Source organism: Chrysochloris asiatica, unplaced genomic scaffold, assembly GCF_000296735.1.
Source record: "Chrysochloris asiatica unplaced genomic scaffold, ChrAsi1.0 scaffold00008, whole genome shotgun sequence".
Classification (NCBI taxonomy): Eukaryota; Metazoa; Chordata; class Mammalia; order Afrosoricida; family Chrysochloridae; genus Chrysochloris; species Chrysochloris asiatica.
Window position 1 is genome coordinate 8,652,067 of NW_006408526.1, and position 19,146 is coordinate 8,671,212.

A 19,146-nucleotide genomic window follows, 5' to 3' on the forward strand; every position below is an offset into this window, starting at 1 on the left:
TCCCAATCATCTATTTTGTCTACTTTTGTTTGTGTACTTTTCAAAATGTTTGGTAGTCTGTGTATTCCCTGTATTAGAGCCCTCACATTTGTCCCAATTCATTGATGACTTTCATAATTTTGGGATTCACATTTTGGTCCTTAATCCATGCTGAGTCAGTTTTTGTATAGGGTGTGAGGTAAAGGTCTTGTTTCAATCTTTTGCATATCGCTTTCCAGTTCTGCCAGCACCATCTGTTAAAGAGACTATCTTATGCAATATACCTAGGCACTTTGTTGAAAATCTGTTGGCTGTAACTAGATGGGTTAATTTCTGGGTTTTCAATTCTGTTCCATTGATCAATGTATCTTTCATTGTACCATTACTAGGCTGTTTTAATCACTGTAGCCATGTAGTAAAATTTGAAATTGGGGAGTGAGACACATCCAACTGTGTTCTTCTTAAGCAGTGCTTTGCTTATTCTGGGTCTCCTTCCTTTCCATATGAAATTTGTAATTGTCTTTTCCATCTCTTTGAAGAATGTTGTTGGTATCTGGACTGTCATTGCATTATATATGTAAATTGCTTTGGGCAGTATTGACATTTTCATGATGTTGAGTCATCCTATCCAGGAACATGGTATGTTCTTCCATTTCTCTAAGTCTCTTTTGGCTTCTTGTAGCAGTGTTTGTAATTTTCTTTGTATAGGTCCTTTGTTTCTCTGGTTACATTTAGTCCTAAATATTTCATACTTTGGGTGGCTATTGTAAATGGCATTGCTTTCTTAATATCTTTTTCAGTGCAGTCATTGTTGCTATAGAGGAATCCAATTGATTTTTGGATGTTGCTATATATTTGATTTTATTTCCTTAGTCTTGTTGATTTCTAGTTTTATAGCATTGTGGTCTGAAAAGATGCTCTGTAGTATTTTGATGTTTGTAAATTTATGAAGGCTTGCTTTGTGACCTAACACATTCTGGAGAATGTTTCATGTGCGTTGGAGAAGAAAGTATATTGTGCTATTGTTGGGTTGAATGCTCTGTAAATGTCTATGAGGTCAAGTTGGTTGATTGTGCTGTTCAGTTCCTCTGTAACTTTGTCGAGTTTCTTTCTGGTTGTTCTGTCTCTTTTCAAAAGTGGCATATTAAAATCTTCCACTATAATTGTAGATTTATCTATATCTTTCTTCAATTCTGTTAAGGTTTGCTTCATATATCTTGGTGCTTTTTCATTGGGAGCGTAAATATTTATTATGGCTATGCGGTCTTGCTAAATTGACCCTTTGATCATTAGATAGTGTCCTTCTTTATCTCTTATGCTGGTTTTTGTCTTAAAGTTTACTTTATCAGAGATTAGAATTGCCACTCATGCTTGTTTATTGTTGCAGTTAGCTTGGTATATTTTTTTCCATCCTTTAACTTTTAGTCTGTTTTTGACTTTGTGTGTAAGTGTGTAAGGTGTGTCTCTTGCAGGCAGCATATTGAAGGGTCTGTTTTTTGTTTTTTGTTTTTTTAATCCAATATGCCTCTCTCTGTCTCTTCACTGGTGCATTCAACCCATTGACATTCAATGTAATTATCGATAGGGATGAATTAATTGCTTCCAATGTGTTAATTTTTTGGTAGTGCTATTCGTTCCTTTGTTCTGCATATCTTCTTGTGCTGAATTTGTGGTTTTTGTGCTATTTCTTGTCAGTTTCTTCTTAGTTATTATGTTTGCTTGTTCTGCTTGGACGTTCATTTTCATGGTAAGTTGTGAAATATTAACTTTCTTTGGGGTTGCTTTATAGTCTAATAACTTTTCTTTCCATTTAAGACAATCTATTGCATCCTGTAATCTACCTGACATCCTCACCACCTGGATGTCTGTTCCTACATTTTTCAATTCTTTGACATTGATATTATTTTGATCTTCAGTTGACCTCTCAGCTCCTTTGAATTTGTTGTTGTAATTTTGTTCTGTTCTGAACTCTGCTGTCGACTGAGTTCCCAGTGGTGTTGCCATGTCTTTCAATTTCTGGTTGTTGTCTGTTCTTGTTGGGTTTCAGTCCAAAGAACTCCCTTTAGGATGTTTTGAAGTGCTGGATTGGTTTTGATAAAATCTCTTAGATTCTGTTTATCCTGGAATGTTTTGATTGCACCATTGTATTTGATTGACAGTTTTGCTGGATAGATGATTCTTGGTTAGCAGTTTTTTTCTTTTAGGGTTTTGTGTATGTCTCCCCATTGCCTTCTTGCCTGCATGGTTTGTGCTGAATAGTCAGAGCTTAATCTGATTTGCTTGCCTTTGTAAGTGGCACTTCTCTTCTCCCTGGCTGCTTTTAGGAATCTCTCCTTGTCTTTGATTTTTGGAGAGCTTGATTATTATATGTTTTGGTGACTTTCTTTTGGGATCTATCCTTACTGGGGTACATTCGGCTACTTGAATGTTTATCTTCTCATCTTTCAAGAGGTTAGGGAAATTTTTTTCCAGAAGCTCTTCAATTATCTCCTCTGTGGACTTCTCTGATTCTTCCTGTTCCAGAATGCCAATAATTCTTAAGTTGTTCCTCTTCATGTTATTCAGCATGAATCTTAAACTCTCTTCAGATTTTTTTCATCTTTTTTCTGCTTGCTCTTCTATCTTAGCAGTATAGAGAGATTTGTCTTCCAGCTCACTAGTTCTGGCTTCCATCTCTTTTATTCTGCTCCTTTCCCTTTCAGTGTATTGTCCATTTCTGATATTTTATTATTAATCATCTAGACCTCTCTTTGCAGGTTTTGAATTGTTCCCAATGCTGTATCTACCTTGTTTGATTGCTCTTGTAGTAGTTTCATGACTTCTTCCTTGTTTTCCTCCACCCCTTTTCAGACCATTTGAATTTGTTTCCATATCATTCTTCTGAATTCCTTCTCAGGCAAATTCAAAACCTGCTCTTCCTTTTCTGGGGAGATTTTGTCTGTCTCCAGTGCATTTGTCTCAGTTACTCTTTTCTGTTTTGGGACATGTTTTGAGATCGTTTGTTGTGTTTGATATCTTTTGTTTGTCATTTCCAGTAGTTATGTGGTTTTTTTTTTTAAATGCTTAAATGACATTTGTTGTTGTGTTATTAAGCTTACTGGGTGTCTCCTGGTGGATATGATCAGGAGATAGGCTTTCCTTTTCGCATGTAATGCTTAGCAGCTGTTATTGGCTCTTGTCTCAATGGTGGAATATTATGGGGTATGCTTATAGCTTGGGTATATGGCCACGATTGCTGTCTCTTCTTGGGTAACATAGTGAGAAAAAGCTCCTACCTCCAGGAAAAATGTGTGATCAAAAGGGCCAAAAGCAGAAGTAATATAAAAGCAGAGACAAAACCCACCACTTTGAAACAAAAATAAAACTGTGGCCAACTGTCCAGTCACCTTGCTACATAGGCAGTGTGTGTGCTCTCTAGAAACTTCCAACAGTGGGTGCGGGTGTCCGGTCACTCAGGCCCTCCTCTAGTCACCACTGTGGAGGTGCACAGATAGATATTGAGAAGTTAATGGGAGAAAGATTTTCCACTATTTTTGTCTCTAAATGTCAGTTAGGTATCTGCGTGTGCACAGTGTAATTCTTGAGATAGTTGCATCCTTTATATGTTGGGGTTTTACAAATTGTTCTGTGATTTGTCTGTCAGGTCTGATAGGCCTGAGTAAAGTGTTCTGCACAAGTTAATTTTAGCGCTGCAACCCGAAGGCTGACGTCATAAGTAGCCACCAAGCTCTTTCTCTCTGTACTGTGCAGAAACTGTGGGGTCAGCGCTGGACTTTTTTTTTTTGTGTGTGTGTGGGGTGCACCCATCCGCCTGAAGGCATCCAAGCTGGGTAAAGAAGGAGCGACAGGGAATAGGAGGAAAAAATGAGTAGAATCTCCCGCACCTTTTGCAAATGTCACTGTACCGCTTTTAGCGTCGGTTCCCTGTGATGGTCTGGCTATAGCCCTGCTCTCTGAACTCCGCCTGGGCATGATGGCCACAGAGGGAGTCCCATCTCCAAGGATTCTTAACTTGCAGTGTTTCTTTTATATCATGATTTTTTCACTTGCAAGTGTGGGAAAATGATGTCCTGGACATTATGGTAGATCCAGAGCTCTGGTGGTGTTCCATGAGTGCAGCTTCTCTGGGTTTTCAATTCCTCCCCCATAGAACCTTTCCTACCTGGCTGCCTCTGCAGGCACGCAAACCTGAACTTCCCTGAATTTGTTTTTCAAAGTCCATCTTTCTTAGGCAAATAATACTTAAATAAATGGCAAAATGACTTTCTCCTCTGTATAAAACTGAAGGCCAGATGTTAGAATGTGTTGCACTAAAATGTATGAATGCATTTTATGTGTCCATTCTCTTGGCTTCTCTTTATAACATCACTTAATTGTTAGGTCTTGCACACAGTAAGTATGCAATAGACATTTCTTGAGCGAATCAGTTAATACCTGTACTCTTGTTTAAAATCAAACCAAAGGTTTTGAATGGCACTAAATTACTTTATACAAATGTGTCCTTCCAAGTTCTTTCAAAAGTCACTCCGGTTTGTTAATCACTTTACTTCTAGAATATGGTTTCTAAGACCACAGATCACATGATATTTATATTAGTCTCAGTGCTTCACTTGCTGTATAGTTAATGGAAGCAGTATGCCCATTGCAGATAACATCATCATGAATTACATTTTGCAACATTTAAAAAGTTGCTACCAAATTTAATGTAAAAGTATCCCTTGTTTTTTACTGAAGTTATGCAAGATACCAATGTTTAAATTTAAAAGTGCACTTTACTTTTATCTAAGGGAAATAAATTATCTTTTTAAATTATAACTGATTATTTCTAACATTACAGCTGGTGATACAACATTTTTCAAACAACATATTCCAAAATGCAAATGAATGAAATATGAACCATAGCAATGAAAATGTGAAAAACCCACTGTTTTCAAATAATAAAAAACCTCAGGAAAGTTAATCATATGATTATACTTATGTTTTTAAACAGAAAAATTTCATCAATGCTGTAGTAATATTTTTACTTAACAGAGACCTATCATATTTAATAATGATCTTACAGTAAGTTACATTAGAATACTGAATTTTTATCAGTTTTGCTAAACATGTATTTTTAAGATTCAAAAAAGAAGTATGTTTCTCACATTTTCACGTAATGTAAAATTTTCATTAACAGCACAACTATTGTATTTCAAACCTTTCAATGGAATAATTATGGAGAAATGCAAATTGGGAAGGAATTCTTTTTTTTTAAGAAGGCTATTGAATCTAGTTGGGTCTAAAAGGAGACGCTATGTTTCATTCTTGATCAGTTACTGGAAAAATAAACTAGTCCAAAGGAGTATTGGGATATTATTGATGTGAGGAGAATGTGACTAAAACATATTTTGTTTGTTTGTAATTATAGGATTAAAACCACAAGCAATGGCAACCCATTGCTCCACAGTCTTAAAATGATATGTGAGAATTGCATTCTTGTGATTCCTCCAATCACTTTGTTTCTGTGGCGTGGGGCTGAGGGAGCAGCCATACTTTATAAACAAAGTGATTTAAATCCTTTCATGATGCTATAAACTAAATTTTCATTTCTGAGCTGTACCCCCTTTGGATATACATTTACAAAATTTAAATGTCCATCTTCCATAGGCCAGTAACATGTGAATGAATTGTAAAAGCCTTTAGTGAACAAAGGTTTCTTTCTCTGGGTCCAAATTATTTACTTTTTTTAATTTATGAATTTTGTTTTTGAAATGACTTAAGGCAACCCGTTGTACTCTGAATGCAATTTTGGTTATTATAAAGTTAGGCATATTCAGTTTTGCTTTTAAGCAATTGAGGTTGGTTAAATTTAGTTTTGGAGTTTTGGTGTGGCACTGTAGGATAAGCATTAGACCGCGAGGTCAGTTTGAACCACAAGTTTGGTGGTTCAAACTCACCAGCTTCTTTTTGGAGAAACCAGGAAAGCTATGAGTCAGAACTGACTTGACAGCACATAACATCAACAACAAAATTCATATTTGGAATTAAGTGGATATTTTTATGAAGATGCTCAACTTGCCTTCCTTTGATTATTATAACACTAGTAATTGGACACACAAATTATATTTCATTCCTTAACTGTTTTATGTATATAATTCTTGATTTGCCAAGAAGATTCAATGTGTTCTCTACTTCTTTTTTATTTCCATAGCACAAAGTAGGGTTCTGGACAAGTATCACATGTTACAGAAGCATTTTTAAAGCCTGGGACCAATACTATAACATGATATCTAACTCTGGTAGCGTAGTGGTTACGAATCGGGCTGTGAACCGCAAGGTCAGCAGTTCGAAACTACCAGCGGTTCCGCGGGAGAAAGAGGAGGCGTTCTGCTCCCGTAAAGATTTACAGCCTCGGAAACCCTGTGCAGGGTCGCTATGAGTCGGAACCGACTCCACGGCACTTAACAACAACAACAACAAGCATCTCATTGATTTACTACACATATTGCACATATTGTTTTATTTAACAATTAGAACAACAACATCATATATATATATATATATATTTTTTTTTTTTTTGCATGCTACTATATATATGTCTACTATTACCTGGCAGTGACTTAGACCACTTGACTACTGAAAGAAGTTGCCTCTCGCCTAGTTGATTAAGACTCGTCAGGAGAGAACTCGAGGTATCAGGTTTTGTGTTGTCATGCCCTGCGTAGATGACATCTGGTTCAATGCTCATTAGCAGGTTGATCAGTGGGGGTACCAGCTGAATTTCTTGACTTGGTGAAAAAGTGATTCTCTGGCTTTCATTTGGAATGCCCACTTGCTGTGGGAGAGCAACTGCATCCAGTGCTCTCATAACTCTGACTTTATTGAACTTTTTAAACTTCCGACCTACAAAATCCAAGGAGGAAAAACAACAAATTCATGTAAGTACATAGTAAAGAACTCTTCCAGCAGAATACATTTTTCTCAAGTCTTAAAATTATAGGTTTTAGCATCAATCTAATAAAACAAGAATTAGAAAAATCAGTCATATCAGTCTTCATTGGATTGGTGGGAAGTGATTAACTATACCAATTTCTAGCTTGGAGTTATGCAACTTTGTATCAACATGAATGAAAAGGTAAATGGTTTTTTGTAAAGTAAGTTCAGTATTAGTCAATATTATGAAAGAACTGTCCCTCCCCCCGCCAAAAAGAGTGAATGCTACAGGCTGTTAAATGCCATTGAATCAGGTAGTGACCCTGTATAGGGTTTCTGAGGAGTAGCTGGTGGTTTCAAGCTCTGATCTTGGGGTTAGCAGTCCAGTGCTGATCCTACAGTACTACACCAGGATTGCTAGCCAAAACAACTATGGTGTTGTTGTTAAGTACCATGGAGTTGTTGCTAAGTACAGTGGCATCAATTCTGACTCATAGTGACCCTGCACAGGGTTTCCAAGGCTGCAAATCTTCACAGGAGCAGAAAGCCTCAGCATTCTCCTATAGAACACCTGGTAGTTTCAAACTGCTGACCTTGAGATTAGCAGCCCAATTCATAAACACTATGTTACACTGATCTTGGGGTTAGCAGTCCAGTGCTGATCCTACAGTACTACACCAGGATTCCTACCCACAACAACACCTCTATAGGCTTTCTTAATTAAAATAAGGTTTATGGTGGTTGTTGAATCTTCTTTTGTGTTTTATCCAAGTATTTGTTAAAAAGTATAAAATTTCTCTCCAACCACATCAAAAAGCTGCATTCATTTGCAACCTCCTCGCCAAATCTTTTGTATTATTTCAACAGGTTCATTGTTGTTGTTGTTGGTAAGTGCCATCGAGTCAGTTCCAAATCACAGCAACCCTATCTAAGGAGCGACTGGTGGGTTTGAACTGCTGACCTTGTGGTTAGCTGTCCTTCACTCTTCCTACAGCGCCATACCAGAACTCCATGTTGTTGTTATTAAGTGCTTTTGAGTGGGTTCTGATTAGTAGCAACCCTGTGTAGGGTTTACAAGGATAGGTTGATTGGTTTGAGCTGTTAAATTTGTGGTTAACAGTCCCATGCTTATCCTACAGCACCATACCACGACTCCATTGTTGTTGTTGTTGTTAGGTGTCATCGAGTCAGTATCAACTCATAGTGACCTTATGCACAGCAGAATGAAACACTGCCCTCACTATCGTTGCCATACTTGAGCCCATCGATGCTGCCACTTTGCCAGTCCATCTCACTGGGTGTCTTCCTCTTTTTCTCTGACCCTCCACCTTACCGAACACGATATCTTTCTCCTGACAATATGTCCAAAGTATGAGAGATGAAGTCTGGCCATCCTGGCCTCCAAGGAGCACTCTGGCTGCACTTCTTCCAACACAGATCTGTTGGTTCTTTTGGCAGCCCATGGCACTTTCAATATTCTCCTCCAACACCAGAACTCAAAAGCATCAATTCTTCTATGGTCCTCCTTATTCACTATCCAGCTTTTGCATACGTATGAGGTTATTGGAAATACCATGGCTTGGGTCAGGCACACCTTAGTCCTCAAGCTGACATCTTTGCTCTTCAACACATTGAAAAGGTCTTGTGCAGCAGATTTGCCTAATGCAATGTATCCTTTGATTTCTTGACTGCTGCTTTCATGAGTGCTGATAGTTGATCGAAGAATGAAGTCCTTGACAACTTCAATCTTTTCTTAGTTATAGGAATGTTGTTTATTGGTCCAATGGTGAGGATTTTTGCTTTCTTTACATTGAGATGCAATCCATACCAAAGGCTGTGCTCTTTAATCTTCATCTGTAGATATTTTAAGTCTTCTTCCCTTTCAGCAAGCAAGGTTGTATCAGCTGCATATCGCAGGTTGTTAATGAGTCTTCCTCCAATTCTGATGCCACATTTTTCTTCATATAACCCAGCTTCTCAGATTATTTGCTCAGTATACAGGTTGAATAAGTATGGTGAAAGAATACAACATAACTACATAGAACTCTCAAAATCAGTCCATGAACTATTATGAGGTCAAAGGACCCTGAAGACAGTTTGTACACTGGTCACATGAGAAATGGTTGAAGGACAGTAAAATGTTCATTGGACACTTTTGGATGAATCAAAAATATTACTGGTCCCTCCAAGACGGAAACTCAAAGGGAAGGCATGAGCAGGCATGTAAGCTTGCTGGCGACCACACTGGTCTACTGCTGAGTGGAAGAGGGGGAAAGGTAGCAATGAAGAAATGGGCTGATTTCAACCACAATTTGATGTGGAGATGAAAGAGAGAAGAGGAAGGGCTGGTTGGTCCAAAATATGGTGAGACCTGGGAACTCCTGAAGCAATGGACAAGGCCATAACCGCAGAGGGCTAGAGCTCAGCATGAAGTGAGGGGAGATGCACAAGAATGCCCAAACTTGCAGATAGTACCCATTTGACCTAGCTTCAATGTCTTGATAATCAGAACTTGACTAGAGGAAGATAAATAATTTTTGATAAAAGAAACGCATGTAAATTGCTACAGTTTGATGAACTTGACATATACTTATGGATGTAGTAGCGCAAAATACCAACTGAGAGGAAATGAGTCTTCACATCAAGTATCCATCCAATCCTCTCTGTAGACAGGGTAAATAGGGACGGACAACTTAGACATTGGCTACCTAAAATGAGGGGGCTATAAAGGTACAAAGTGACTAAATTACAAGTTTTGAAGAGGGAATTTAGTTTTAAGAGTGTTTGGGAGAAGATAGAGACCCCACTGAGTAGTTTTCATCTTGTCTACATGGGTCTGGTAAAAAGAGATGGGAATGAGATTCTTATGATTCAATATCGAGTAACTGTTATCATGATAATTGCAATTGTCACAACAGTAAAGGTAGAAGTTTTGTAACAAAAACGGGGGAGTACTTAACCTTACAGTCCAGAAACAGAGGACCCTAGGACCATTAAAGGAAAAGAACATAAGTAGAATGAGGGATCCTATCCAGAGAAGCAGTGACATCAGAGATGGAGGCAGAGATGAAGGCATGGAGAGAGAGAGCAGATGAGGACTCTGGACTCAGTGCTGGCGGCCAGGAGGCAGGCTTACAGTATGTGCCCTTTGGTTGTTTAAATATTCCTTAGTGTTTCTTTGTACATCCCCTCACCCCCACCCCACCCCCACCCCCCAAAAAAGAAAATAAAAACAGAGGGAATGGAAGTAAATACTGTTGCATGATGATGCACAGCGGAGACTGCAATCATTGCAATGAAACAGTTGTGTAAAGCTGATGTTCTCCCACGTAAACTACCACTCAGTACACATACACAAAAAATAGTCCTGGTGACGGGAAAGCAGGTTAGATTTCAGCTGCATCCACTCTGTGCCAGACACGGCTTCATATGCTTAACAATATGAAGTGCTTGTGCTACTAACACAGGAAAAAGACTAAGGAAGACCTGATAACAGTTTGCAATTATCTCAGCAAAGGTTCAAACCTGTTGGCTCTATTATCTGTTCTGGCCATGTTGTTGTTAAGTGCCATCGAGTTGGTTCCAACCCATAGTGAGGACCCTGTACAGGGTTTCCGAGGCTGTAAATCTTTATGGGAGCAGAATGCCTCATCTTTCTCCCGCAGAGCCGCTGGTAGTTTCCAACTGCTGGCCTTAAGGTTCACAGCCCGATTCGTAACCACTACGCTACCAGAGCTATGTGGGTTTTTTGGTTTGTTTTTGGCTCCTACAATGTAAATGTGCTAGACTGCAGAGCCATTTGAACTGCAAGGTCGGTGGTTCAAGCTCACCAGCTGCTCCTTGGAAACCCTATACAGGGTCACTATGGGTCGGAACCGACTCCACGGCACTTAACAACAACAATAATGTTGACCAGAATTAACAAAGCCTCCCTGAATTAAGTTGCATGTCAACATTTAAAGTTGAGTGTGGCTACTGCTTTTGATTGGGACATGCATGCTCCAGTCAATTTGTCCCACTTTGAACCGCAAACTACTACCACTGTGGCCAGTGGTCAGTTTTCTTATGCTTAGCTATGTTACCCAATTTAGTTGCCTGCTTATAAACATCTGTCTTTGGGATTTCTGAGCTCAAGTTTTATCATAAAGCAGAGTGGGGAACCTTTTTACTGCCAAAGTTTATAACATCTTCACGGACCAGACAAAAAAATACCAACTTAAAAATTATCCTGCTATATTTGGTCAATCATTTAATTAACTTACCCCTAATATGATGGCTGAAGTCCTGGTGTGGTGCTGTGGGTTAATGCACAGGACTGTAAGATTGGTTTGAACCACAAGGTTGGCAGTTCAGGTTCACCAGCTGCTCCTCAGAATCCCTATACAGGGTCATTATGGGTTGGAACTGAATCAATGGCACTTAATAATAACAACAACAATTTAATGGCTAGAACTGTGGTTTCCTTGACAGAACCAGACCAAATGATTTCAAGGGCCTTATATGGGTTGCAGGCTGGATGTTCCCCACCCCTATCATAAAAAGACAGAATTATACTTGTTTTACAAAGTCCTAACACATAGAGAAAGAACTTGTCGGTAACATGCCCCTATTCCCACACTCTGCATCTGTCTGCAGGTGATGATATGGTGGTAGTAGTTGTGTGCCAACAAGTGGTTTTCCGAGGCTGTAAATCTTTACGTGAGTGGAAAGCCTCGTCTTTCTCCCATGGAGCAGCTGGTAGATTTGAACTGATACCTTGTGGTTAGAAGTCCAATGCATAATCCACTATGCTACAAAAGCTCATTCAACATATGAATTTTTATTGTTTTACTCAAAGGAGGGAAGAGTTCTAGGCTCAGATGCTCACGAATGGGCATAAGAAGGTAGACTGAAGAGTACAACTGCATAGTACTTGTCTCTCTTTTAACCTGACAGATGAGGTTGTGAGGGGTAGAATCAGAAGTGGAAGAAATGGATTTTTCTTAGGCTTAGAAAAAGAGGAGTCCCTGTGTGCTCAAATGGTTAAGTGCTCAACTACTAGCCAAAATGCTTCCCTAAATCAGACCTTCTAGAAGACAGACCTGATTATCTGCTTCTGAAAGCTCACAGCCTTGAAAACTCAGCGGAGCAGTTCTACTTGGCACACAGAGGGTGACCATGATTCAAAATAGAAATGACAGCAACCAACAGCAAGAAAAAGAGATGATCCATCTAGCAGCGTGGTTAGTAAAATGCAGATTTGAGGAGAGGGCAGGCTTTTCAAGTGTGGAGAAAACACAGATTGCTATCCATGTTGTGATGAGTAAGGAGAACGCAGTGCCATTTGGCACCTTGAGAGTGCTGGTAGCTCTGGGCACTGTGAAAATCTCTCTAGGCAGGGAAGCAGCATTTCCGTGGCTGGGAATATTGCATAGGACCTCCATCAAGCTACGCAGGGGCATCCAATATCAGCAAGGAAGTTAAATCAGAAAATTTTCTTTATAGTCAATCTACAAAATGGATACCTCTATACCTCTATGTCCTATCACAGTGTATGAAATCTCTCTTTTTCTCTCTAAGGCCAACTCCTATTCTGGCACTAGATTTTTTTTCTCTCTCAGATACTCAAAGACTTAACTCTGCAATCACTTGCCCTCACCTATCTAGTCTCTAAAAGTCCCTATCATGTGTACCACATTCCATGGAACAATATTCCCTCCATTTCTTCTCCTCCTACTATCCTCTGAGCCAGCTTCAAACAGGCTTTCTTCCCCATAGTCCAATAACATTATTCTTGACAAGATCACCGATGTTCTCCACAAGCCTAGACAATGGTTTCTACAATGACATAACATCAATCAATACCCACTAGGATGAATATAATAAAAACAAAACAGAAAACATCAAGAGTTGACAAGGATGTAGAGAAACTGGAATGCTTCTGCATTACTAGTTGGAATGTAAAATGATGCAGTCATTGTGGAAACAGTACCTCAAAGATACAAACATAGAATTACCAAGACCCAGCAATTTCACACCTGTGCCTATACCTCAAATATTTGAAAGTAAGGACTCAAACAGATACTTGCATATCAGGCTTCATTGCAGCTTATTCACAATGGCTAAAAAGTGGAAGTAACTTATGTATCCATCAACAGATGAATGGACAAACATAATCTGAAATATAGAGGGGCCTACAATGGAATATTATCAAACCATAAAGAGAAATAAAGCTCTGATACACATTATAACATGGAGTAACCTTGAAAATGTTCTACTGAATGAAGTTAGATAGACATTCAAGGCCAAATGCTGTATGACCCCACTTATATGAAATATCTAGAATTGGCAAATTCATAAAACCAGAAAGTAGATTAGAGATTACCAGGGCTGGGGGTGGGAGAGGAGTGAGAATTATTGTTTAAGAGGTACAGAATTTCTGTTTGGAGTGATGGAAAAAAATTTGGAAATGGCTTTACAGCATTGTGAATATAGCTAATGCCATTGAAATGTACAATTAAATATGGGAAATTTTAAGTTACTAACAAAGGTCAACTCTCTGTCCGCATCTTAATCAACCCATAGTAGCACTTGATACAGCAGATCATTTGCTTGCTGCAACACTCTCTTCACTTGAATTCCACATACCTCACTCTTTTTTTTTTTTAAATCAATACAGCATTTATTTACCTTTCCTCTGTCAAATACTGAACCAATTACTTTCCCTAGACTGCCTGGAGAGGTACAGGGAAAGGAATATGTAGGGCAGATGAGACACAGAAAAAAAAAAAAAAAGAACTAGGGAAGTGGAGACAACTCCTTCACATGGCGAAGAGGATGAGAAAGGCCACCATCAGACAAAAGAGCCCCATGGCCTCTGAGAGGGCAAAGCCCAGAATGGCGTGGAAGAAGAGCTGCTGCTTCAGAGAAGAGTTCCTGGCATAACCAATGATAAGGCTCCCAAACACAGTCCCAATCCCAGCTCCAGAACCAGCCCCTCCAACTGTGGCAGCCCCAGCCCAGATGAACTTGGCTACTGGGTCAACGTCCCTTGAAATCGTGCTGGTTTGGAAACTTCGACTAGGAGTAAGTGAGGTCAGGGAACGTGGGGCTGTCAAGCTGCTGGAGTGCTTATCTGTCAGTGTCTGGGGCTGTTTCAGTACCACTGCAGACAATGGTCGGTTCAGAAGCTGAGAAGTGCTCCTGACCAGGGAAGGGGCACAGACGGATTTGGTGCAGTTGAACATTTTCAGGGGATGAGGGGCTGTGGCAGGAAAGCTGCTTCAAGTGAAGAGAAGACAGAGAGGGCCACATACCTCACTCTTGTGGCCACTCTTAAGTCTCTTGATTGGCTCAAAGATCCTAAAGTTCATCCCTTAGACTTCTCTTATACATCTATACTCAATATCTGGATATTTACATCTAGTCCCATGATTTTAATATCATTCAGACATGGGTGAATGATCCCTGGTGGCACAATGGTTAAGCATTTGAGCGCTAACTGAAAGATCAACAGTTTGAACTCACCAACAACTCTGTGGAAGACGAGACCTTGTCATCTGCTACAGTAAAGTTTACAGACTAGGAAACAAAATGGGGCAGTTCTATTCATATTGGGCTGATTTGAGCACACAACAGACATGGGTGAGCACTAAATTTTAATTACAGTCTCAATAGCTCAAATATCCAATTGCTTATTCAGCATCTTGTCTTCTCTCACCACTTATCCAATTCATTGGCATATCTTGGTTACTATGAAACTCTAACCCATGTCCAATGATTTCTCCCCATCTCTATGCTTTCACTACAATTTGGCTCACCATTGTCATACTTGGATGATTACAATACATCCTGACTGGTTTCCCAACTTTCACCCTTTTCCCTCTACAGTCTATTCTTTACACAGCTGAGTGAGTCTTTAAACACTTAAGTCAGACAATGTTTGATGCAACAGGTTTTACTGAACTGTAAACACATGAAAAATGCTAATTTGAAAAATGTTGTGTTCTTTATATTTTTTCCAACATCAACAATACTTAAAAACAAAAACAAAATTCATGAGTCATTCCCTGAAAAAATAAAACAAAAAAACCCTTCAAAGTGAAATAAAGATAGAAAGAAAGACTTTGGAGTATGAGGGGGCTTCAAAAAGTTCCATTATATCCTAATGTTATATTTTTGCAAACTTTTGGAACCCCTTCATGTTTACTAAAGTCAAACAGAAAATATGATACTACACAATAAATACTTTATTTATAGATAATGATTATCTAACTAGAGAATTTAGAAGACTACTAAATTTTTTTCAAGTTATTGAATAATTTCCTTGTACAGCCAGACAGAAGATAAGTTGTAAAAATACATTTATTTTGTTACTGTTAATAATCATCATTTAAAAAATAGAAAATACATTTTATGACAACAGCGACAAAAGTCATAAAGTATTTAAGAAAGAAAAAATGTTCCCCTGGTGTGGTGCTGTATGATCAGTATATTGGACTTCCACTAACATGTAAACTCTTTCAGTGGGGTAAGAATGTGTGCTAAGTACATGCTAGTTACTCAGTAATTTGTTGAATAAATTAATAACTGTACAGCAACATAAAAACCATGTGTTTGTCACAAGGGCTCCAAAATAACCTGGCCTCTTGCCACTTAACTTCCGCTCCTTAAAGAACAGGAAGAAATCTAATGGGATTTTCCTTTCAGGAAAAGACACAATTTAGGGAAGAGGGCTTAGCATATCTCATATAAAATGTCTGGAGTTTACATATGCTTTCTGTGTATAAATTTTAGCTGTAAATCTCCAGTCTCCCATAGCTACCTTCATGTGCCCAATTACTTGCTCCCACTATTCCATACTCAACCTAATAGCTAAGACTTTAGGTCATCTACCTTAGATTATAAGAGCATAATCAAAACAAGGCTTGGGTAAACAGGAAGGGAAGTCAAGAGGAACTGGCTAACAATTAATAAATCAAACATCAGGCCAATTTAAAATGAAACAGATTTAAATGATATACAAAACTTTTTTTGAGGGTTAAAAAATATATATAAAGGCCAAAATTAGAAGAAGGATACCAGTTGGAAGAAGATTTACTGTTAGGAGATGTATTTATGCAATATTTTCACTACATTTTAAAGAAAAAGTGGCATCTAAGTTTAAAAAAGCCAATGAGAAGAAGCAAAAAAATCAAATAAAATATGAAATGATTGTAAAACAGAATAAGATAAAATAAGAGAAAGCAGAATTTAAAATTTTACTAGGAGGATAAAAATAAGAAGTGTCAGCATAAAAAAAAAATTCATTGACATGAAGATCAGACTTGAAAAAAAAGACATCAAATAAAGTAGAAAAGGATTAAGATTAATTTTTAAAAAAATAACAGGTATGGAAGACAGATAACAGAGATTATTTAATATTTGCATGGATTATTGGGGAGGGAATCATGAAAAAAAGAAAGAAAGCATGGAACAGCAAATATCTTTGAAGAGACTATTAAGAGATTACTTCACTAATGTATAAGAAGAATGAGTTTTCATATTAAAAAGCATTTGCTGTGCTGCAAGAAAAATTAATTTAGTTATGATATAACTAAATCCTGATGAAATTACTGAATTTCAAAGATTAATAAATTCTGGCAAAAGAAGCAGATCATGAATAAAGGGAAGTGTATTAGGCTCAGATTTCTCTTCAGTCATGTTGTTGCTGTTAAATCCCAATGAGTCAGTTCAACTCACAGTGACTCTATACAGGATTTCCAAGGAGCAGCTGGTAGGCTTGGACTGCCGACCTTGTGGTTAAGCTGTCTACTGCTTTTCCTAGAGCACCACATTAGGACTCCAATCATATTAGAGGCTTTAAAACAATGGCAGATTTGATAAGAGCCATATGATATATTTTCTAAGTTTTAATGAATTTTACTTAAGATTTGGGAGACAAAGGGAAGCAGTACACAGAGTTTTTGTTGATAACTGTCATCGAGTCAATGTCGACTCATAGTGACCTTGTACAGGGTTTCCAAAGTGCAACTGATGTGTTTGAACTATTGTAGTCCAGTGCTTATCCTACAGCACCAATACAGGACCATAATTGGTGATATTGTTGTTGTTGTTAAGTGCTGTCAAATCAGTACCAACTCATAGAAACCCTGTATGGTATTTCTGCAGAGCAGGTGGTGGGTTTGAACTGTAGACCTTGTGGTTTGCAGTTAAGTGCTTATCCTACACACAGGAGGCATTGAGATTTCACCCCTCTCTATTCCACTTTCCCCAACTCCCTCTGTCCCATTGTAAACACACAAATTCTCCTTGCATTTAGTACATTAACAAATTTCATTTGCAACTTCAGCCTGCTCCTGGGATCACACCCAAACAAAACACTTCTAAAAATAAAAACAAAGAGGATACTCCCATCTAAAATAATTCTACTGTTACAGTGCTTTTCACATTATTACCTATGCAAAAAGGGAACTTCAACTGATACATATTTTCACTCATTTAGAATTTTTTTTGGCTTTGTGAGAATATTACACTTTTTCTTTCAGATTATGTTTCCATGGGAAAATATAGCTTGAGAACATAAATATATTAAACAAAAACACTCAATAACTGTTAAGTTAATTAAATATGGTAATTAAATACCTGTACTAGGAATGAATCTACATATTAACATCAACTCCAAGATAAATGCATGATATTTTCAATGGTTCCTTAAAATAAATAATGACACCTTTAAGAAGATACATAAATGCATGTTGCATTAAAGTTGAGTCTTTATTCTGCCAATGAATATTTCCATAAAAGACTGCCAAATATAAAAGATGCTTCAAGCCATCATTTAATACATCTTTGTGCTATATATAGTTTAGATGTACCATTGATTTATGCTCACAATAACTCTCATAACACATAATGAGAGTCTTAATAGAAAAATAAATAGAGAAGAGCTATAGTAGGTTAAGGTATGTACCCACAATCACAGTCATTCTGACTCTAACCCTTATTCTTTGTTACATTGCTATACCATCTCATATAGAGAGATATTTTGAAAATCCTTTTCTGACCTATTGATAAATTTTAAACTTTTGAGAGTGGAATACATGTCTCAGTTAAAACTGGCATAAAATTCCATATAAGCTTCTCTTATTGACAAGGTAGAGGATTCAGTAACTAATAATTTTGCTTCTCCAGAATATCTAAAAATAGTGAGAAAAATATAACCAAAATCTTTTAAATGCTTATGTAAGCTCCTAAAAAATCAGTTAAATTTGAAGGGGAGTCCTTGTGTGGTGCTGTAGGATAATGCACCAGACTGCAAGGTCAGTGGTTCAAACTCACCAGCAGCTCCTTGGAAACCCTATAAAGGGTCACTGTGATTTAGAACCAACTCAACAGCACTTAACAACAAAATGAAGAACATCTCCATCTACTGTCAAAAGGACATAGAGGCTAAAGAGTCCTGGTATGGAGTTGCAAGATAAATCTCTGGACCACAAACCAAACTTTCAGCTCAAATTCCCCAGCTGCTCCTCAAAAACCCTATACAGGGTCGGTGTCAATTGGAACTGACATGACAGCACTTAACAATAATGACAAGAACAAGAACTCTTAGTCATATATTTACCTCACATATACTTGTAACTTGAAATTATTTCATCTGTGAGAAGCTTGGAGCCAAAAAGCAAATATGAAGAGTGGTTCTTAGCTGGTAAAACTAAAGGCCACAGTCCAGAAACAATAATGAACTACAAGACATTATATAGAATACAGATAGCAACAAAGAAAAACACTATAAAAGACTGCAAGGAGGATTTGAATGGACTAGTCCAAATATATGTCTAATAGGTGTTCTGGAAGTAGAAAGAGGCAATGGGGAGAGAAGTAGTATCTTATGATACTAGGATGATTGTGATTCTCCTAGTATTTATGAAAGACAAATATACTCAGTTTTACTAATGTTTTTACTGGAGCTAAATAATCTAGTAGATTCTACTGAAAAATTCTAACTGAAAATTTCTAAATATTCTACTGAAAAAAGCATAAAAACAGACTCATACAAACACACAGATATCTAAGCAAAAGTTTGAATGAACAAGCCTCTAAGGCATACAGTGTGTGTACAGTGTGTGGGGATGGTAGTTAGGGTGAATAATCAGTGACACAAAGTCATTGTTTACCATCAGGCTTCAGTGCAGTTAACAAAGGAAGAATGTGAGGAGTGTTGGTTGTTCCTAGAAGGTGCTAATTTAAGACTGTAGGTTGCGAAGAAAATGG

At 37.9% G+C, this 19,146-nt stretch overlaps 1 protein-coding gene and 1 pseudogene across 2 annotated transcripts in view; both read right to left on the minus strand.

Moving 5' to 3' along the window:
* PGR (progesterone receptor) overlaps window positions 1-19,146 on the minus strand; it is a 102,180-nt gene that overhangs the window by 28,896 nt on the left and 54,138 nt on the right. Inside the window, exon 4 of one of the 2 annotated variants that reach the window (XM_006833755.1) lies at window positions 6,568-6,861. The exons of the other annotated variant lie outside the window; for it this stretch is intronic. Within the exon in view, the coding sequence (XP_006833818.1) occupies window positions 6,568-6,861 (294 nt within the window). The remainder of the gene's footprint in view (window positions 1-6,567; window positions 6,862-19,146) is intronic. 2 annotated transcript variants of the gene reach the window in all.
* Window positions 13,692-14,171, minus strand: LOC102814500 (annotated as a pseudogene).